This window comes from Camelus dromedarius, chromosome 3, assembly GCF_036321535.1.
Source record: "Camelus dromedarius isolate mCamDro1 chromosome 3, mCamDro1.pat, whole genome shotgun sequence".
Taxonomy (NCBI): domain Eukaryota; kingdom Metazoa; phylum Chordata; class Mammalia; order Artiodactyla; family Camelidae; genus Camelus; species Camelus dromedarius.
In genome coordinates, this window is record NC_087438.1 from 93,728,182 (window position 1) to 93,747,453 (window position 19,272).

Here is a 19,272-nt window from a genome sequence, read left to right on the forward strand (position 1 = left end):
TATTTATGGAGTATTTATTAAGTGTCAGCCACTGTTCTAAGTGCTTTACATATATCATCTCATTATATTCTCATAACTTCCTCTTTAAGGTGGACAATATTACCCCTTTTAACAGACAAGAAAAGTTGAGGCATGTAGACATTGTTACTTGGCAGATTTACATAGCTAATAAGTAGTGATGGCATTTGTTCTTTTAACCTGAGTTACTCTGTGGATTTGGGAAACTTTTTGTGTAAAGGGCCAGGTGGTAAAAACTGTAGCATTTTTGGGTCACACACAGTCTCTGTTATACTCTGTGTGTGTGCCTAAAAAATGTAATACCAGTTTTAGCTCATGGGTCATACAAAAGCAGGCCATAGTTCCAATCTGGTAACTACATACTTCTAAAATAAAATATTAAACCGTGTTTTAAAATTTTAGCAGTTCACTGGTAGGAGCAGAGTATTTTGTGAAGATGGCAATCTGATTGTAATTTGCTGTTCCTCTACTTACAACTCCAGTCTTTGCCTCGCCTGAACCAAAGAACTGCTAGGGACATGTGACTCCTTAGGCTTTAGAGAATCCCAGGGATGTGATGTATTTGACCTCATTTTTGTACATATAAAAACACATCATACATACATACACGTATTCTTTTTCTTTTATTGATCTTCAAAAAATATGGGAAGCTATATCCTAGGAAGTTAATACAGGTTAGCTGGGGTGGAGAGGTGCAGTAGGTAGTGGGGGAAGGGAATACAAGGAAAAAGGGGAAAATAAAATACTATCTTAAAATTAATATACATGACAGTGCAACTATGCATTTATGTAAAACACATAAATTTCTCTTTATGCATAAAGACATAAGACATTTTTTGGTTTTGCTTGTTTTTAAACATTAAACTTAGATATTTCACCTTGAACCTTTGAAGAATTTAGTAGGACTCTTTTATGATCTTTAAAATTCGTTAGTAATAGAGATGTCTTAAGAGGGTATGTTAGGTGACTCAGATTTTTATCTTATTTGTGATCTAAGGATTCATTTTATTGGTGTTTAATAGTTCCACTTTTCATCATTCACTAGGGTTACGCATATACTTTTATCACAGAAGATCAAGCTCGGTATGCTGGTGACATAATTAAAGCCCTTGAATTGTCAGGGACTACAGTGCCTCCTGATCTAGAGAAACTTTGGAGTGATTTCAAAGATCAACAGAAAGCTGTGAGTCTTTTAACTCCCCTTATTTTTATGCAAATCATTATTGCATATTTAGTACTTGTAAATCTTGATAGAATTATTTTCATTTATCTCTTTAGAGATGAAATAAAATTCTTTTGCTTCAACTTAGTATTTTGTGTAGTCTATGTAAGAGTTCTTATTTTTTCTCTCATGCTAGATGAAGTAATTTGTTACATTGTCATACACCACTTTGAAAAATATTTAATTGCCATAAATTCCTGAACATTTAAAGGTTTTTACTATGAAGTTAACTTTTTTGTTTTTCCTTGAAAGGAAGGGAAAATAATTAAAAAGAGTAGTGGTTTCTCTGGTAAGGGATTCAAATTTGATGAAACAGAACAAGCTTTGGCTAATGAAAGAAAGAAGTTACAAAAAGCTGCTCTTGGTCTGCAAGATTCAGATGATGAGGATGCTGCAGTTGATGTAAGTGTTATTCTAAGCCTTATTCTTACCAATCGAAGCAGTTGTTCCTTTTGTACTAGAGGTCTTGCTGTAGGCTTGTTGAGTTAACAGATTACTGGAAACCTTTTTGGTGTGTACCCTTCCCAGCTTTTTTCTATGTATATGATATGAACATATTCACATATGCTTGTATTTCTGTATTTTCATAAAAATGAGATTATACTGCTTTATAACCTTTTTAAAATTATTTTTAAATGTTTATCTTTATTATAGTCGGCTTACAATGTTGTGTTAATTTCTGGGGTACAGCTGTAACCTTTACGACAGTGTTTCTATGTTGAAATTTTCCCATTTTAATAAATTCACTCTTACCCTATTCTTGATGACTACATAATATTACATGGATGTTCCACAGTTTAATGACTCAAATCCCTTTAAAACAAATCAGAAATATTTGTTTTCTATATATTCATTGTTTGGAATATAGTTTACTTCATTGCTCATCCTTGAACATTTAACCTTGCACATTCATCAGATTAAGTCTTGAGGTTGAGTGTATAAATAAATGGAATTGCTAGGTGGAAGGGTATATCTAGTTTTTTTTTTGTTGTTGTTGTTTTTTAGGGGGTAGGGTTTACTTATTTATTTATTTTTAGAGGAGGTACTGAGGATTGAACCCAGGACCTTGTGTATACTAAGCATGTGCTCTACCTCTTGAGCTATACCCTCCCCTAGGGTATATCTAGTTTTATCTTAAACATTGTCAAATTGTTTTCCTGTAAGGTGAATACCAAGTTGTGCTCAGCATAATGGTGTATAAGAGTGCCTGGCTCCCTGTATCTTTAACATTGTTGGTACTAATACTGTTTTTAAGTCTTTTAAACTTAATTATTATAGAACACCCTTATTAATAATAATAGCATTTATTGAGTGCTACAAAGTGCTGTGCCCTGTGCCAGGTACTCTGCAGGGATTATTTATTTATTCCTCACAATAGCCAGACCAGTGGATACACAAAATATTTTCATTTTATAATTGAGAAGACTGAGGCTTAGAAAGATAAAATAATCTTTGCAGATTTACATAACTTTTGTAGGAAAGAACTGGGTCATTACCCATTCTGCTCTTACTTGAAAGCCCATGTTCTTAACTTATGGCATTATTTGTGACCCAGTTAAAAGGGACCCTGAAGACTCAGCAAGTTAAGAGTTTCACAGAGTATCATTTGGAACCCTAACCCAGGAGCTTGAGCTTTTGGAAAGGATGTTTTCATTATAAAATAATTTGGGAAAATCTGCCTAGTGTATACTACCACTTGCAGTATTAGCCCTATCAAAGGATATGAAAAGTCATTAATAAGAGAAGCTTATTTAACTTTTTTAACCCAGTAATCCTCCAGCATATGTGGTATTTGATCATAGAACTTTTTTTTTTTTTTTTTTTTTTTACATACCCTCTATTAAACCTTAGTTCAGGCCACAATTTTGGAAATTAGGAATTCAATATGATCTTCTCGTTTGAGGAAATGACCGCACTGTCTGGTCAGGACCAGAACCTGGGTTGCCTGTTAACTCTAGGCCATTTCTTTCTAGTGTAACATACTGCCTTAAAATTTAATTAAGTCAATGTTTTAGTTAAATTGTTATGGTGCAACAAATTAATCTAAAACAAACATTATCTCATGTTTCCTGAGGGTTAAGAAATCAGGAGCACTTTAGCCAGTTAGTTCTTACTTAGGGTCTCATGAAGTTGCAGTCAAGCTGTTACATGCTGAAGCCTGAAGGCTTCACTGATACAGGACCATCTTCTTCCAAGATGGCTCGCTCACTTTGAAGTTGGCAGGATGTCTCTGTTCTTTACTCTGCCCTTGTACTACATGGCAGCTGGCTCCCCTAGAGTGAGTGATCCAAGAGAGAGCAAAGAGAAACCTAGAGGAAGCGTTAGTGCCTTTTATGAGTTGTCTCTGCAGTCACACACTGGCATTTCCATTTGATTTTATCTGTTAGAAGCAAGTCACTAAGTCCAGCTGACACTCAAGGAGAGGTTCCACCTCTTGAAGGGAAGAGAATTAAAGAATTTGTGGCTATGCTTTTATTTCACTTTTTTATTAAAAATGAAAATTTTTTTTTTTTTTTTTTTTTTTGTGGGGCCCTGGTTTTCTGTTGACATCACAGTTAAACTCTGACTCCATTTGTTTGTGTTTTTCTTTTCTTTTGTTTTTTGGGGGTAGGTGGGTGATTAGGTTTATTTATTTTTTTATTGGAGGTAATGTGGATTGAACCCAGGACTTCATGCATGCAGAAAGCATGCACTCTACCATTTGAGCTGTACCCTCCCCACCTTGTTTTTAAAACCACCTCAGTTTTTTATGTTACTTTGAACATTTTTTTAAAATCTCATAATGAAATATGCTGATTCCCCCCCCTACTCTGGTTGTTACTATATACTATATAATTTTTATTAAAAATGTTAGAGCAATACTAAAGTGAATAAAGTCAAAAGTAAAATTACTCCTGTCAGCTACATCATATACATTCCCCATTCCTGAATTTATGCTTTTGTTTTGGATTTTAATGCCATGTATGCTATTTAATGTAAAAGAGTGTTACTCAGTTAAATGTTAGTTTAAAAGTATTGATAACTCAAACTCCTTATTAGACAATAAATAATTTAAAAAGAACCTAAGTTGTCTGTTTCCATTTCCATCAAAGGTCTTTCTGAATTACTCTAAATAATTTTAAACCCAAACAGACTTTTCTCTGCATCTGAAATTTGAAAGATTAGCCTCATCTCAGTAGATGAAGGGGTTTGCATCTCTTTAGTTGGTAGTAGTCATTTTGGGCAAAAGGCATCTTTGAAAGGAAATGCAAATAGCTTATGAGATAGATGTGGCTAACCTGAGGATTACAGAGTGGCAGTGGGACTCATGCGACTCCTGGAGAGCTGAGATTTTCAGCATTGCTCTTGCTATGATAGGGAAACCAACCTTCATTTCTTTCCTTCCTTTGTTCAAAGGAATAAAACAGTAAAGCCATTTTGTTCTGATCCTGTTACCTAGTTTTTTAGGTAAACTCAGTTAGATTTTTGGAGTTAGGAAGAATTTTAGGAGTTCTGCCTTAGGAACATTTTGTACCCTCCCCCCTGAGAACCAATGAGTGTATGTTTAGTTGTCCACTGGTATTGAGTTATTGCCCTTACTCCAGCTTCTTTCATTGCAGTGTATGTAATTTGGCCTTGAGGCCTGGGCCCTGGAGTGACTCACCTGCATCATGTTGGCTGTTCTTTCTTGACAGCACATGTTCTTAATTTACTGAGTTGGAATGTATTTTCTGTACCACTCAGGAGTCTGCTGTAGTGGTTCTTGCAGCATTATATCTCGGCTTATTTTCTTTTCCCTTCCCTTCCCTTCTTTTCCTTTCTTTTCTTTTGCTGTAGGCAACTGATTTTTAAAAATGAAATGTGTCACCCTTAATAAATGGCTGATATATTTTCCTGTTGAACTGTATAGTTGAATTAACATAAAGATAATTGTCTGATTTTAGTCTTTTGGTAGAGATACTTTTTATTAGTTTCTGTAGATATACCTAATTTGGTATTTTTAATTCAATTTTTACTAACCGTTTTTCTTCTTTAGATTGATGAGCAAATTGAAAGCATGTTTAATTCAAAGAAGAGAGTGAAGGATATGGCTGCTCCTGGAACATCTAGTGTTCCTGCTCCAACTGCAGGAAATGCTGAGAAGTTAGAAATTGCAAAGAGATTGGCTCTTAGAATCAATGCTCAGAAGAATTTGGGCATTGAATCTCAGGTATTAAGTAATTTGTTCCGAGTCTTAGTACTTTTTGTAAGTTCTTTGATTTAAATGGTTTTCAAAAATTATGTCAGCAGAAGTGAACAAGAAGTTTTTTTAAACATTGAGTTAGTAGGGTTTTAACATTACTCTGAATACAGAATTCTTTATCATTGTATTTGGATAATTTCTGTAGTTTGGTTAACACAGGTCTTAATGCCTTTTCTAGAAGGCATAAACTGTTAAGCATGTTAGCCATGTATAATTTTGTAAAGTAGCATTCTGATTGACTTTACCAAAATCTGAAAGAAATAACTTTTTCTTTCTTGTTCTTTTTTATTGAGTCGGCTATTGGGCACACAAACAGTTGCTTGGACAGACAAGCACCCAGTTACGTGACTCAAACTAACATGGGTTTAGACAGTGGAAAAATGTGTTAAATATTTCACATGCCATCTTTCTCTTGGGAGCTTTTTGGTTAACAATTTTTACCTAAGGATAAATTTCATAGCATTCCCTAAGAAAAGTTTGTTAATTTTGACAGTATTTTGAAGATTTTGAGAGTTTAGGGACCTGCACGGCCCTGTGTCCAGTGGTCTGTATAGATTGAGATGTGTAGCACCCAAGTGGGATGACCAAGCTAGAGGCTAGTGGACTGACTCAGTGAGGCAGCCACACTCAAGGATCTGAGCCTCCGGTCTCTGTGTCTGTTCTGGTTAGTTACTATGAAGTATTTACTGTACTCAAGCCTGTGCATCTTTGAATACAGGGATGCAGCACCTAACCTAATATTCTCTGGGATTATTACTGGTAATAACTCATTGTTGGTGAAATCAAATGGCTGTAACTTTCACTGTTGCTGGAAAAGCTTGAGGTGTGAGTCATGTATTACCCCTAGAGGAATTATTTCCATGTTAGATACACAGTAAAATGAAGTTCAAAAAAAAAAGTTTTGAGTAAGTCATTTACTATGATTTATTGCATGTTAGATTGCTCCATGGTGAGGGGAGGAACTTAGTGGACAAAGATTCTAATTCAGAGGAAACTCCTAGGAGCCACAATGTGTGTAAATGATTTTAGAAATATTGTATTATATTTGATATCAAAAGTTATCTAATTATGATTTAGTAGAATTTTTAATATAGAGTTGAATGTTCTTTAGTTTTCTCATCAAAGTAAGGGAGATATATTAAACTGTCAGTTATAAATATATAAATTGCACATATGGGTAGGACTCTGCATAGAAAAATGCTTTTAGATAGTGGCTTTCCAGAAGATAATTTGTGGTGGGGTCCCTGGTCTTGTCTCTGCCCTTATTTGAGATTTGACTGTGGGTCTTCTTTAACTGCAGGATGTGATGCAACAGGCCACCAATGCAATTCTCAGAGGTGGCACCATCCTGGCTCCCACTGTATCTGCAAAAACCATTGCAGAGCAACTTGCTGAAAAGATCAATGCTAAGCTCAATTATGTGCCTTTGGAGAAACAAGAAGAAGAGAGACAGGATGGTGGACAGAATGAATCTTTTAAGAGATATGAGGAAGAATTAGAGATCAATGACTTCCCACAGGCAAGTAACAGATTTAAACTTTTTTTTATTGTGGAGGAGAAGCTCCTGCTTTTTAGGAGTGAAAATAACTTATTTAAAACCTACGAACATTTTAGTAGCTACTTTACTTTTTATCTAGATGGTGATACAACACTAGAAATTCCATTTTTATTAATATGTTCTAGGTACATTAGAGTCTAAATGAATTATGATGAAAATATTTTATAATCTTAACATTGACCATAGTATAATTTAGCTAACCTATTCTTTGTCATTCAGTACACTAGTTTTTTGTTTTGTTTTGTTTTGTTTTGTTTTTTATCCTGTTGTGAAGTGATTTTTTTCCCCCCACTTTTTCTTTCATAGACTGCTAGGTGGAAGGTTACTTCTAAGGAAGCTCTGCAGAGAATCAGTGAATATTCTGAAGCTGCAATTACAATCAGAGGAACATATTTCCCACCTGGCAAAGAACCCAAAGAAGGAGAGCGGAAAATTTACCTGGCAATTGAAAGTATGCACTGTTGGTTGTGTTTCAGTCTTGGGTTAGATCAAAGTTGATACAGGTATAAGAGACACAGAGAGAATGTGAGGTCAGTCCTAGAGAGGACTGAAAATAGGAACACCTGTAAGAAAAAAATAGTTTCAGTATCATTTGTAGTTTTTATTTAGAAGTTTAATACATACAGAGGTGAAGATTTGTGTTGGGGAGTCTCTCAGTTTTGACAGTTCAGTCACGTTTGAAAGTCACTCTGCAGAGACTTTGTCACCTGCTGTATTCCCAATGCCTGATAGACACTTGAAGAATTTTCTGAATAATGCATCTGATGCAGCCCAACAGCCACTTGTCTTCAGCACACACGTTTTTGGCAGACGTATCCATGTGATCTGTCTAAAGCTGTGCTGTCCAATAAGAACTCTGATGGCTGTGAGCACTTGAAATTATGGCCAGTGTGACCAAGAATTTGTAAATTAATTTAATTTTTATTTATTTAAATTTAAATAGCCACATGGCTGATGGCTATTGTATTGGATAGCACAGCTATAAAGTTTGTTGTTAGAAAGATGCATGGAAGCATATTGTAAATTGAACGTATACTGTAAATAAGGTTTGTTGCTAGTTAATTTTTTCTTGTTATATTTTGACATTCCTTTGATTTTTGTGAAGACTGTAGTTTTAGGTAAATTCCTTACTGAAATAAACATAAACTAAAAATCATTTAAATATATATGAGGACTTATTTTTAGGGTTTGATTCTTTGCTGGCCAAAACAAAGAGGATTTCAGAGATGTGAAAGTCAGTACTGTGCCTGTGTAGTTACTTTCCTTGTATTTGGTGACCTCAGATTGTTTTTGTGTGGCTTCTAAGCATAAAGACTACAAGAAGAGAAAGCATGTGCAGTATGTACCCTGTCTATCCCTAAGTAAAAATTGTTTCTTGAACAAAAGTGCTTGATGAGATCAGAATAAATTAAAACACAGAGAAGTTTTGTTACGAATATTGAGCTGGGCTGTTTTGTTTTGTTTTCATTTTTTTTCTTCAATAATTGTTTGCCTGGTTGCTGTAAACTTTAGATTAGTTTCCAGAGTTATGATAAAAGTTGATTTTAGCAGTTTTTGCAAGTGTATTCACACCTTTTGTGGAGGGACAGGCTTTTGGAGTTCCCTCCTGTGCCATTTTCACTGATGGCACTCTTAATATTGGACTTTTTATAATTAATAATGATGAATAGTGGCAAAGGTAAAACTCACATGCAGCCTTTATATTTTGCATGTTATTAACATTCTACTATTACTGTACAGTAAGATTCATACAGTATTTTAAATGGGGTACAAAAAAATGTAGGTCCAGAACTAGGCAAATTGCATTTTTTTTCTTTGTGATTGTGACTTTTGAGAAACTGATGCATATCTATTTCTAATCAGGTTTCTAAATGGCACCCTTTTATGTATCTTAAAGATTTTTAGTCTGCCAGTGATTCAGTATATTTCTAAATTATTTGACAGTGTTCCTTCTTGCATAGTAAAATGGTGGGTTGCTGGTATATAGATGTTCAAGGAGAGAAAATTAACTGACATCTTTCTACACTTGGAACTGGACAAGTCTCTCTTACTACTGTGTACATTAGGCCATACAGGATGTTATTCATTGGAACCTGATGATAAAAACCTTTGATAAACATGGAGAATCATCCTTCTGTTCTCAGCTTGAATATCATTTAAGCAAAGCCAGTATTTTAAATACCTACCTTTTAAAGAAGGTAAATCAAAGAGATGATTTTTTGCTTTGAGAAAGGATCCTCTTTGTAATTTATTAAAGATAATTATGTTTGTTTAGTATAGTATGATTAATATATCCAGGTTTTATTTACATATAACTTTACTGGAACACATCTCCTATACTACCAAGTGAAGTGAAATGAAGAGCCCACAGCTTCTGCTGACTTTGCTATCCACCTGGAAAGATTCTGGTCACTTCTCTCTACTGTCAACTTGTACTTAGGAAATAAGATCTAGTTTTTATAATCTAAGCAAGCGTTTTTTTCCCCTGGTAAGAAAGATGACCTTGTAATTCTAGAGATAAAAATACTAAATAAGAGCTGGAGATTGGTAATTAAAATAACCTAAAGCTTTGAGAATTTTCATAGATGATTAGATTTTAAAGGATGTTTTAGTTTTTGAAACTCCAACCAAATCAACTGAACACTAATAGGATGAAAACAGGTGTTAGAAGGAGCCTAGTGTCATCTGTTTTTAGTTCTGTAATTGGAGGGACCTTACTGCCTGGCTCCTTGGAGGCTCTGTGTGGCTCAGCAGCTCCAGGCCTCCCACCAGGCAGCAGGACGGAGAACAGGAAGGACGTACGTGCCTAGCCAGCCTGTATAATTTATAGCCTGTTTTGTGACCCTCTCTTTTTACTAGTGGAGAATCCCTTAAAAGCAGCCAGAGTTGTTTTAGGACCAATGAAAGGAAATGCCTCTTTTTCATGACAGCTTATAAACATATGCAACCTATTACCTAGAGAAGCTATATAAGTCAAAAATTTAAACTGGTGCAAATGGTCCTAGCTAAAGCATGAAAATTGCTCTTCTACTTGGATCTAGCTGAAAGTATCATTTTCCTTCTTTTTAAGTAGCTCAAAGTATCGGCAATCTTCACACCAGCTCATGCTAAGTAGCCTATTTTCCTCCTGCATTTTAATTTTTTTTTTGTCATTTTCATTCTGGCTTGGCTCTTGATTATACTCTGGCCTTCACATTCATCCACCTCTCTTCTCTTCCAGCACCTACAGCTTTAAAATGTATGGCCCGTGACGGTGGAGGTGTAGGACTTAGATATGTTGCTGTGACTTCACAGCCATACTCATGGCCCTTTCCTTCCTGTTTCTTCTTCTTCCCTCTCCTTGTCTCTTTCTCTTCCCCTTCCTCCCCATCCTCATCCCTTTTCTCTTTCTCCTCCTCCCCTTTCCCTTCCTCCTTTCATCTCTTCTCTATGGGGTTGAAAAAGTTATTCATATCCAATAAAGGGGGAAATTTTCCCATTTCTTATAAGTTGTCTTCCTTATTTGATTTTCTTATATAGAATGATTTAAAAAATATTTCTCTACATTGCAGCTCCAGTTCTTTTCTTATTCTTTGGCATGTCATTCCAGTTCTTAATCTCTAGTCTACCTTGGTCCACCTCTTTTCCTTTTGTCAGTGTGCACTGTGCGACCTCTCTCGACTGCTACTTTCTTGCATTATCCCAGGCTTCAAATCCCTCCACATCTACCCTTGGTGACTCTCTAATCTCCATCTCTCCTCTACTTTTTCTTATTGATTTATTTATTGTATTTAATGGAGGTACTGGGTATTGAACCCAGGACCTCGTGCATGCCAAGCACATGCTGTATCACTGAACTATACCCTCCCCACCTCCTGTACTTCTGATTCTTGTTTCCATTGGCCTGACTTTAAAGGACATATTAAATTCCAATAAATATTTGTTAAATAAATGAACCAAAGAAGTTATATTTTCCTTTAACTTTTTCTTACTCTCTTTTGGACAAATTGCCAATCATCTTTTCTTTGCATACCAACATACCAGGAACTCTTAACACTACATGAAATGTGACCTGAGTGTTACAATTTGAAACTCTTAAGGTAATCAGAATAATAAGCAGCCCTGATATAATGTAGGTGATGTTCCACCAGGTATTGAAAGACTGACTTGGCAGGTAGTACAGTGTTCTTGAAAGTCACCTGCAGTATTTCTACTGGATCTCAATGTCATGGATAAACATCCAGTGTAATTCTAGTAACATGAATAATGTTCTCCACTCACTCACCAGGTGCCAATGAACTGGCTGTGCAGAAAGCAAAGGCAGAAATCACCAGGCTCATAAAAGAAGAACTGATCCGGCTGGTGAGTGAACCCTCAAGGAATATATATGATAAATACAAATGATAAATGTATAACTTGATGAATTTTCACAAAGTAAGCACACTGATGTGATCACTACCCAGATAAAGAACTATAGAACATCCCAGAAGCCCTGCTTATATGCCCCTCCTTCATTGTCTCCAAATGTAACATTATTCTGACTTTTAGAAAACATAACAGATTAGTTTCACCTATTTTTGAACTCCATATAAATGGAAATCAAAAGCTGTGTACTGTTTTGTATCTAATTTCTTTCACTCAACATTACTTTGAGGAAATCAGTCTATGTTGTTCCATGTGGCAGTAATTAATTCTTTTAATGGCTCTATAGTATTTAAAAAGTGTGTGAATATACCACAGTTAATTTAAGTTTTAGACTTTGAGGTCATTTTAGTTTTTGGTTTTTATGAATAACAATTCTGTGAACATTCTTCCATGTCTCTTTGTTATACATTAGTATGATTTACTCTTGTTTTTTTTTTTTTTTGTTGTTGTTTTTTTATCTTAGAGTAGAATTGCTAGTTATTGGGTATGTGTAGGTTAGCTTTAAGTATTTTTAAACTTAAGTAAAGACTCAATTTGATTTTGGAAAAAGCAGTCTCTATTATAGACCACCTTTCTGAAGGAGGCAGACATTTCCCTATGTCTTCAGTGCCCGTTGGAGCTTGTAAACTCCCTACAGTGTGCACACTGGGATGAGGATCCTTTAAAAGGAAATTTTTTTCTTTCTTTAAGGATCTATTTTTGATGGCTTTTCTAAAATTTCCCTTACAGAACGTTTTTTGGGGATAAATAAGAACTTTAAAGAATAGAAGCTTCATAAAACAAGAATAAAAACAACCTTTAAATCAAGTGCTTTAAGATTTTCATCAAGGAGTGATAGAAAAAGAATGCCGCCACTATTAAGTTGGTTCAAAATGATTGTCAAAGAGTAGTCAAGTGAGCACAGAGAAATGACAGCTGAAGAGTTCTTTCTTCTCAATATAATAGTATTAATTAAAAAATTTTAAATATCTGGTAATTTCTGTTTGTAAGGGAAATTAACATATGTTTCTTTTTTCTTTTCTTTTTCTTTTGTAATACAGCAAAATTCATACCAACCAACAAATAAAGGAAGATACAAAGTTTTATAAAACATCTGGAAAAAACTTTTTACCTGTGCTGGTCTGTGATATAGGTGGCAGTTGTCTGCAGTTTACATTGTATTTTAAATTAAGATTTTTAAAATTCTGTCTTGCTGATTTTTTAAATACAAGAAACCAGTATTTACTAAAGAAATCTTCATTCAGTAAGTACCCCCAGAATTATCAAACTATATTTAAAGCAGGCCTCTTTTCAGAGTACAGTATTATTTAATGTGAAACTTAATTATCATTATTTTAAATATCTGGATAATATTCCAGAAGTTTAAGAAAATTGAAATATTTGGACTTTTCATTGAAGGTAATAAAGTATACAAGTCGCTAAGGGGCTAGTCACCTTATCTTGCAATGAAATTGTAATTATCTCTTCAGAAAAGATAAAATTCTCTAATTTTGTATCCCCATCTTGAGCTTAAATCTTAACAAAGTGAAACAGTATGAACTGGATTTAAGAATGCTACAATAGAATTTTTACAAAATGGGTTCAGAGTTTTTGTTTCAATTTTTATCATCACATATGGGCAATAGTTGGACTGCTTTTTGGTTTTGTAAAATTAAAAGATTTGTAGTATAAGAATTTTTTGCATTTCTTTACACTGTGAAGAGTTTTGGTATTTACTGCTTTTAGGCTCCCCTTACAACCTCTGGCTCTATGCCTCGCTACTAACTCTTTTCTGATCTTTCTTAAAACAAAGGATTTGTAGCTTGTAAATATTAATATCATTGGTTCTCTTCCTTTAAAGTGTTTGTTTATACATCTGTACATATAAACACCCTACTAATCTGATTTTTAATCTGATTTTTCTTTAGGATTATTAAGTAGGTTGTGAATTTTCTTTCTTAAGAATTCTCAATCATAATGGTAACCACATTTTAGATTTTAAGCATCCCTCAGTGAAATTTAGTTCACAAAGAATCATAAATTATATTTTTGAGCCCTCAGATATATTTCCTGAATAGTCTAATTTAAATTATTATAATTGGATCACCTAATGTTCTTTCCAGGACTCCTGGTGTGGTAGAACTTCATATTGTTGTCACTTCTTGAAAAAAATGAAAGTTTCATGAGTTAAATAGATGTATTTCTTAAATTAAAAGACACACATATTTCTTTAAATATTCTTAGAGTTTTTAAAAAAGAAAAAGAACCAAAGCATACTATAGCTGTTAAATCATTTTAATAGTACATTAGGTAGTTAGAATGACAAGGAGTTATTAATCGCTATTTCTTCAGTATAAAGTTATCCTTAATAAAAAACTGAGGTGTAACTGGGAAATAGTTTTGGATTCCTCTCATACCCACTTTATTTCTTAGAGGAAGAAAACAGAACACATGTAACAACAGAACCAAATAAACCATTTACTCTGAAAGTTCAGGCATCTTGGGCTCCTTTTTTCCCTCCAGTTTATTTATTTGTTGATTTTTATTACCTAGTGATAGTTTGTTTTCTTTGATAGAATATGTGGCAGTCTCTCATTGGTTACAGTTGGTGCTCCCTTCAGCATGCTGGATCACTTGGAGATTCAGAGTGTTACATCATTTTAGCATTACTACCTTTATGTTTGTATATCTAGTTATAATAAGCCACTGATAGTATTTTGTTCTACAATGAAACATTTCTGCTATTATGTTTTTTAGTGTCACACTAAAATTTTGATTTTTAAAATTTGAATGATGTACAGATTCATTTGTTTTTAATGCAATATCAATATTTGCTCATGTTTTCTAAATTCCTTATAAAATAAAGTTAATTTAGTGTGCATTTTTCCTAAAATTATGTTTGCTGTAATGTTTTCTGCTGCTTACCTAATTTTGTTTACAGTGCTTGGCATGTGAAGGAACTATTATACACTATATCTTTATTAAAAAATTCTACTAACTTACTACCCAGTACATATAGTTCTATCCAAAAATATCTTCCTGAAGAAGTGTCTTTGTCTTTGATGGTGTTTGTATTTTCATGAGATAGACAGGCTATAGGTGAAATAATAGGTTCATGTGCCACTTGGTGTTTTATCACAGTGACTACTCATTCTTACAGAATGAAAATATAGAATGAAATTATAATGGCTAAGTTCTCTTCAGTCCTTTTACATACTTTATTATCTGATATATTTCGTGTCTCACCAGCCTTGTGGGTGTGCAAATGGTGTTCAGCTGACAGTCGCAGTGCACTTGTGACTGCCAGTCCTGCCTTTGAGGAAAGCAGCCCCTACATGCAAAGAAGTTTTTGTTTCAGCAGAAGCAGCTCTTAAATACCTGGAATTTATAAATTCCATGAAGCCTGCTGTAGAGTCTGCTTCTAATTAACACATCAGTACCTTAAGAATCATACACTAAAGAGCAAATCCTCCATAGCTGTAACTTGGCTTTGTGTAGGCCGTTTTCCCTATGATGCCTTGCTTTGGTTTATAAAAACCATCAGCTATGGTCCTTTAATGGTAGATAACATAGCATTTGTTTAAGATAGAAGCAGGGGGGAAATAGTTCAAATGAAGTCTAGGGTAAAAAAACTACATTCCGTTTAGTAAAATGCCCCATTTTGGTGCTTTATAGATGATGGATGCTAAGTTCATATGGCAGGCATGAGTTACTAGTGGCTATTACCAAGAGTCCATGAGAGTACTCTTTGTAGAATTGTCTGGAGCTACCAGTTGTTTATATTTTGGTATATGGTTTTATGTAAGAATTACAATCTGTTGACATTTTCTTATGCCTTCTTCTTCTGGCATGGAAAACTGAAGTTAATCTTTAAGAAAGATGTGTGTAAATATAAAGAGAGAGAACAAATGAATACGTGTAGAGAAGTGGAGGGGAGGTCTTAACATTTTATTCAGTTTACATGTTTTAACTATCAGAAAACCTTACTAAAATCTCATTGGAGATTTGGACTATAACAACATCTTATACACTGCTTAATGAAACATGTGCTCTGTTCTTAGGCCAGCTCTGTGGGGCTAAAAGTGGCTACATTTCCCTCACTAGGTGAAGATTCCTTGATGTACTACGAATTGCAGATACTTGAAGATCCTTTTTTTTTTTTTTTTCTGTTATCAACTTATAATTTTCCTCAAGCAGGAGTCCAAGTAGAAATGTGAAGAAAAACTGTAAACAAGTGTATTCTTTGCAATATACCACAGTATCAATGGTTTCACCTTTACAGGGCCTTATGCTTAACTGGTATGTATATATTTGTAAGTACATACTGTCAAATCACAGATCTCATCACTGGTGAGGAATTTTCTTTTGACTATTTTTCTTGACCTGTTCTCTTCCAATGTGGTATCAGCTTATAGAAGTTGATGATTTTGAAGCTCAAGCTGTTAAAAGATACCCTAAATTTGCATTAACTTGTTCTTTTGCTGGGGATAGGGGGGAGAGGTGTGAAACTAAAAAAGCAAGTTTTAACCCCTTTGGAGAACTGAAACTCAGAGCTACTCTCTCAGATATTATTAGGATTACTGTAAAAGCTAGAGTTTCAGAATTTTGTTTAAAAATCCTAATTATTTTTAATACATGGAAATAGGTGGTAGTCTATGTTTTGAATATTAGTCCTCTCCCACAATTTTGCCTACTATAGAATAAAAATTGTGAGGACTCAGTATAAAAAATGTGCTCTTTGTCCGCAGAAAAAGCATATCACTTGAACTTGGCACTTGGTAGTAGATGGATTTTTTTTTGCAGCTTATCAACTCCAGGCATTTCAGCAGCTTTGGATGTTAAGTGTCCTTGGCCTTTATTCCTGATTTCCTACAAGGCTCTCATGTACCTGGGTCTGGCCAGTGCAAGGATCCTTGAAGGTAATATATTGTCTCCATGCCTTTGCCTGAGGAAGTCTTCTGGAAGCTGAGACTCTCAGAACTATATTGTAGACTTTTGAAGAGGAGTCCTTGCCTTTCAAGCCAGCCCAGAGCCCACGTCTTAGATTTGGAAAGCTCTGTGGAAAGGGCAGGGGAGCTTTAAATAGAGCAGAAGTTTTTACCAATCTAGTGTTGCTATTATAAGTGTGTCTGGGAGGATAACAATTCTGTGATACACATTAAAGTTTGAAAACCACTGATAATCTTCATTTTGTTTTGCTCTTGGATTTTGACTGCCTATGATCTAAAGCAGTGGTCTCCAAAGTGGAGCACATGTACAGTAAGCCATTGGAAAGCAGGAAGAAAATAGTAGAGCCTTTATTTGTATTTCTTTTTAAATCTCATCCTTTAGATTTATGAGTAGGTTTTATAGTATGTTGTTACATGATATTGTATGTATAATACTGTTACAGATTTGTATAATAGTCCATATATAGAGTTATGAATAAATTCACATATTGAGGGATACTTGGACAACCTTGAGCATTTGCTTAAATGCTTTAAAATGTCTCAGTTTCATATATAAAATAGAGATATGATAATACCTACCTCAGGGTTATTGTGAGGATGGGATGAAATAATATATATAAAACATTAAAGTGGGAGGAGGGTATAGCTCGTTGGTAGAGTGCACGCTTAGCATGATGAGGTCCTGGGTTCAATCCCCACCTCCATTAAAAATAAGTAAATAAATGAAACCTAATTACCTCCCCCCAAAAAAGAAAACATTAAAGCATATAAAAACAGTGCCTGGCATATGGTAAGTATTCAATAAATATTCTTATCATTACAATAGGTGAATGGGGGTGCATTTTTTTATGCTATCTTTCAGTATAGCTATACTTTTCAAAATTGCTATATGTTGTGTGCCTAGCAAGGATAGTCAGTGGCTACTGATAAACTAAAATCTAGAGAAGTTAGGTTCATTTTTCCTATGGATGTCTTTCAGTTCAGCTGTATAGAGTTTAAGAACACGTTGCCTCAGTTGAAAGGTCTTAGAGGCAGCCATTTCCCACTCTAAGTCAGATATTCCTTTTATGGCCTTTTGCATTTATACAATCACCATTTATCAAGCGTAATCTTATTAACTTGTGGTTTAGCTATATGATCTGGTCTATCCTGGGTCAGACTGAGGCTGCTGGAGAATGAATGAAAAATGTTGGATTTGAGTCCAGTTGTATTTCAAAGGTGTACACTTTTGAAGAAGAAATATTGGGAGATAAGTCAAAAAGTGTGACATTTAAAAGTGTACTCTTGCTGCAAATGAAGTGATGATAAATGGATATGCTAAATGGATATGCTGTTAAAAAAGCCTTTACATTCAGCACTAGTTGTACATTCTACCCTTATTGTGTGTACTATATAGTATACAGTAAGACCAACCTGACATAATTATCAGAAAACACCAGATCACTGCATTTAACACTGTCTGATTATTCGAGTTTTTGTCTACCTTACCAGAATGTAAACTTCCTGAGGTTGGGAACCATGTCTGTCCTGCATTCCTAGTACTCTCAATTTAATAAATATATGCTGAATTGTGTTGACTAGTTCCTTGTCCATAGTCACACAGTAAGTGGTAGGTAGACTGAGGATTTAAATCCACATCCTCACCTATTATCTCATTTAATTTCACAGCCCTACAAGTAGGATATTATTTTCATTTCATACATAGGGAAACTCTTGGAAAGAGCAGTGACTTGTCCAAGGTACCATAGAAGGTGAATGGCAAAAAGGCATTCAGATCCAGGAATGTCTGACTTCCTCTTTTCCTTTGGCTACTTCTCCACTGGGCCTGCAAATCATTTGACCATATTAGTATTAACATTTTCTTCTTAACTGGCTTTATGTACAAATGCCACTTCACATGAAAGTTCAGAGTTATGGATCTGGAACAGTCATGATACGGTATGGGAGCACTACAATGCATTCTCACATTTTACTTGAATAAAAAAAATCTTAGAGAAAACTTATTTTTAAAAAGTTTTTTGTAAGGCTACTTAATATGTCTTCGTGTACATATTTTAGCAGTTTTCCATATTGCTCTTTCCTTTTTTATATGAACAATACTAATATGATCAGTCCTGTTTTCTAGTATTTTATAGGAGTAATTGGTTAGAATGGCATTTAGAATCATGTTATGAAACCCTGCCTGCCAGAAAATGATTGAGCTTGCATGTTCTGTGTGCTATATTTGTTTCCCTCCTGGCTTGTTTATTCACCCAGAAAAGTTGCTCCTCCTCTGTTTCCTACCAGCAGCAGCACTGGGTCAAGTGCTGTGCTCACGGTAGAATTCAGTGATAAGAATTCTCTTTTCAAATAGTCTTCATTGTGTGAGCAAAAGGGACAAGCACCTGCGTCTTGCCTCTTCACACTGTCTAATGAAGTGTCTTCCTCTCAGCAGCCTTCCAATTCTGGATCTTCTCCTTTCCGACATCTTCAAATTAACCGAAGGAAGAACTGGAGAAACTAATCCTTTCTGTTATGTGGCTTGTGTGGGGTGATGGGTATGCTGGAAATCTCAATAGCTACATAAAAGGAGGGATTTTGTAAGCATACTACTTCTTGTCCCATCCTTTCCTGTGACGGTGGAATGAAGAATATGGTAATTCAGAGGAGGTCATAGATAGGAAGACTTACTAAACTTCTAATTAGCCTCACAAAATGAGGCTTTTCATTATCACATGGTCCAAACACCCCATACATATTATTTGAATACTCCCCACTTAATTTGCAGGTGGAGGTCTCACCTCCCCCATCCATAAGTAACTAAAGGGCAGAGACAGGCCTTTGGATATACTTTGGGCAGCACCAAGGACAATGAGGCATTAATAAATCTTGTTGCCAACAGTGGTTAAAAGCACAGTTTCTGGGAACAACATTGCTGGCT

General features: G+C 34.9%; 1 protein-coding gene across 2 annotated transcripts in view; it reads left to right on the forward strand.

Moving 5' to 3' along the window:
• Window positions 1-14,299, forward strand: part of DDX46 (DEAD-box helicase 46) — a 50,506-nt gene extending 36,207 nt beyond the window's left edge. Inside the window, exons 17-23 of one of the 2 annotated variants that reach the window (XM_031449054.2) lie at window positions 1,064-1,201; window positions 1,493-1,642; window positions 5,256-5,432; window positions 6,763-6,981; window positions 7,327-7,471; window positions 11,288-11,361; window positions 12,465-14,299. In XM_031449054.2, the coding sequence (XP_031304914.1) occupies window positions 1,064-1,201; window positions 1,493-1,642; window positions 5,256-5,432; window positions 6,763-6,981; window positions 7,327-7,471; window positions 11,288-11,361; window positions 12,465-12,512 (951 nt within the window). In that variant the 3' untranslated portion in view covers window positions 12,513-14,299. The remainder of the gene's footprint in view (window positions 1-1,063; window positions 1,202-1,492; window positions 1,643-5,255; window positions 5,433-6,762; window positions 6,982-7,326; window positions 7,472-11,287; window positions 11,362-12,464) is intronic. The other variant, XM_031449055.2, reaches the window with a different exon arrangement.
• The last annotated feature ends 4,973 nt before the right edge of the window (window positions 14,300-19,272 follow it).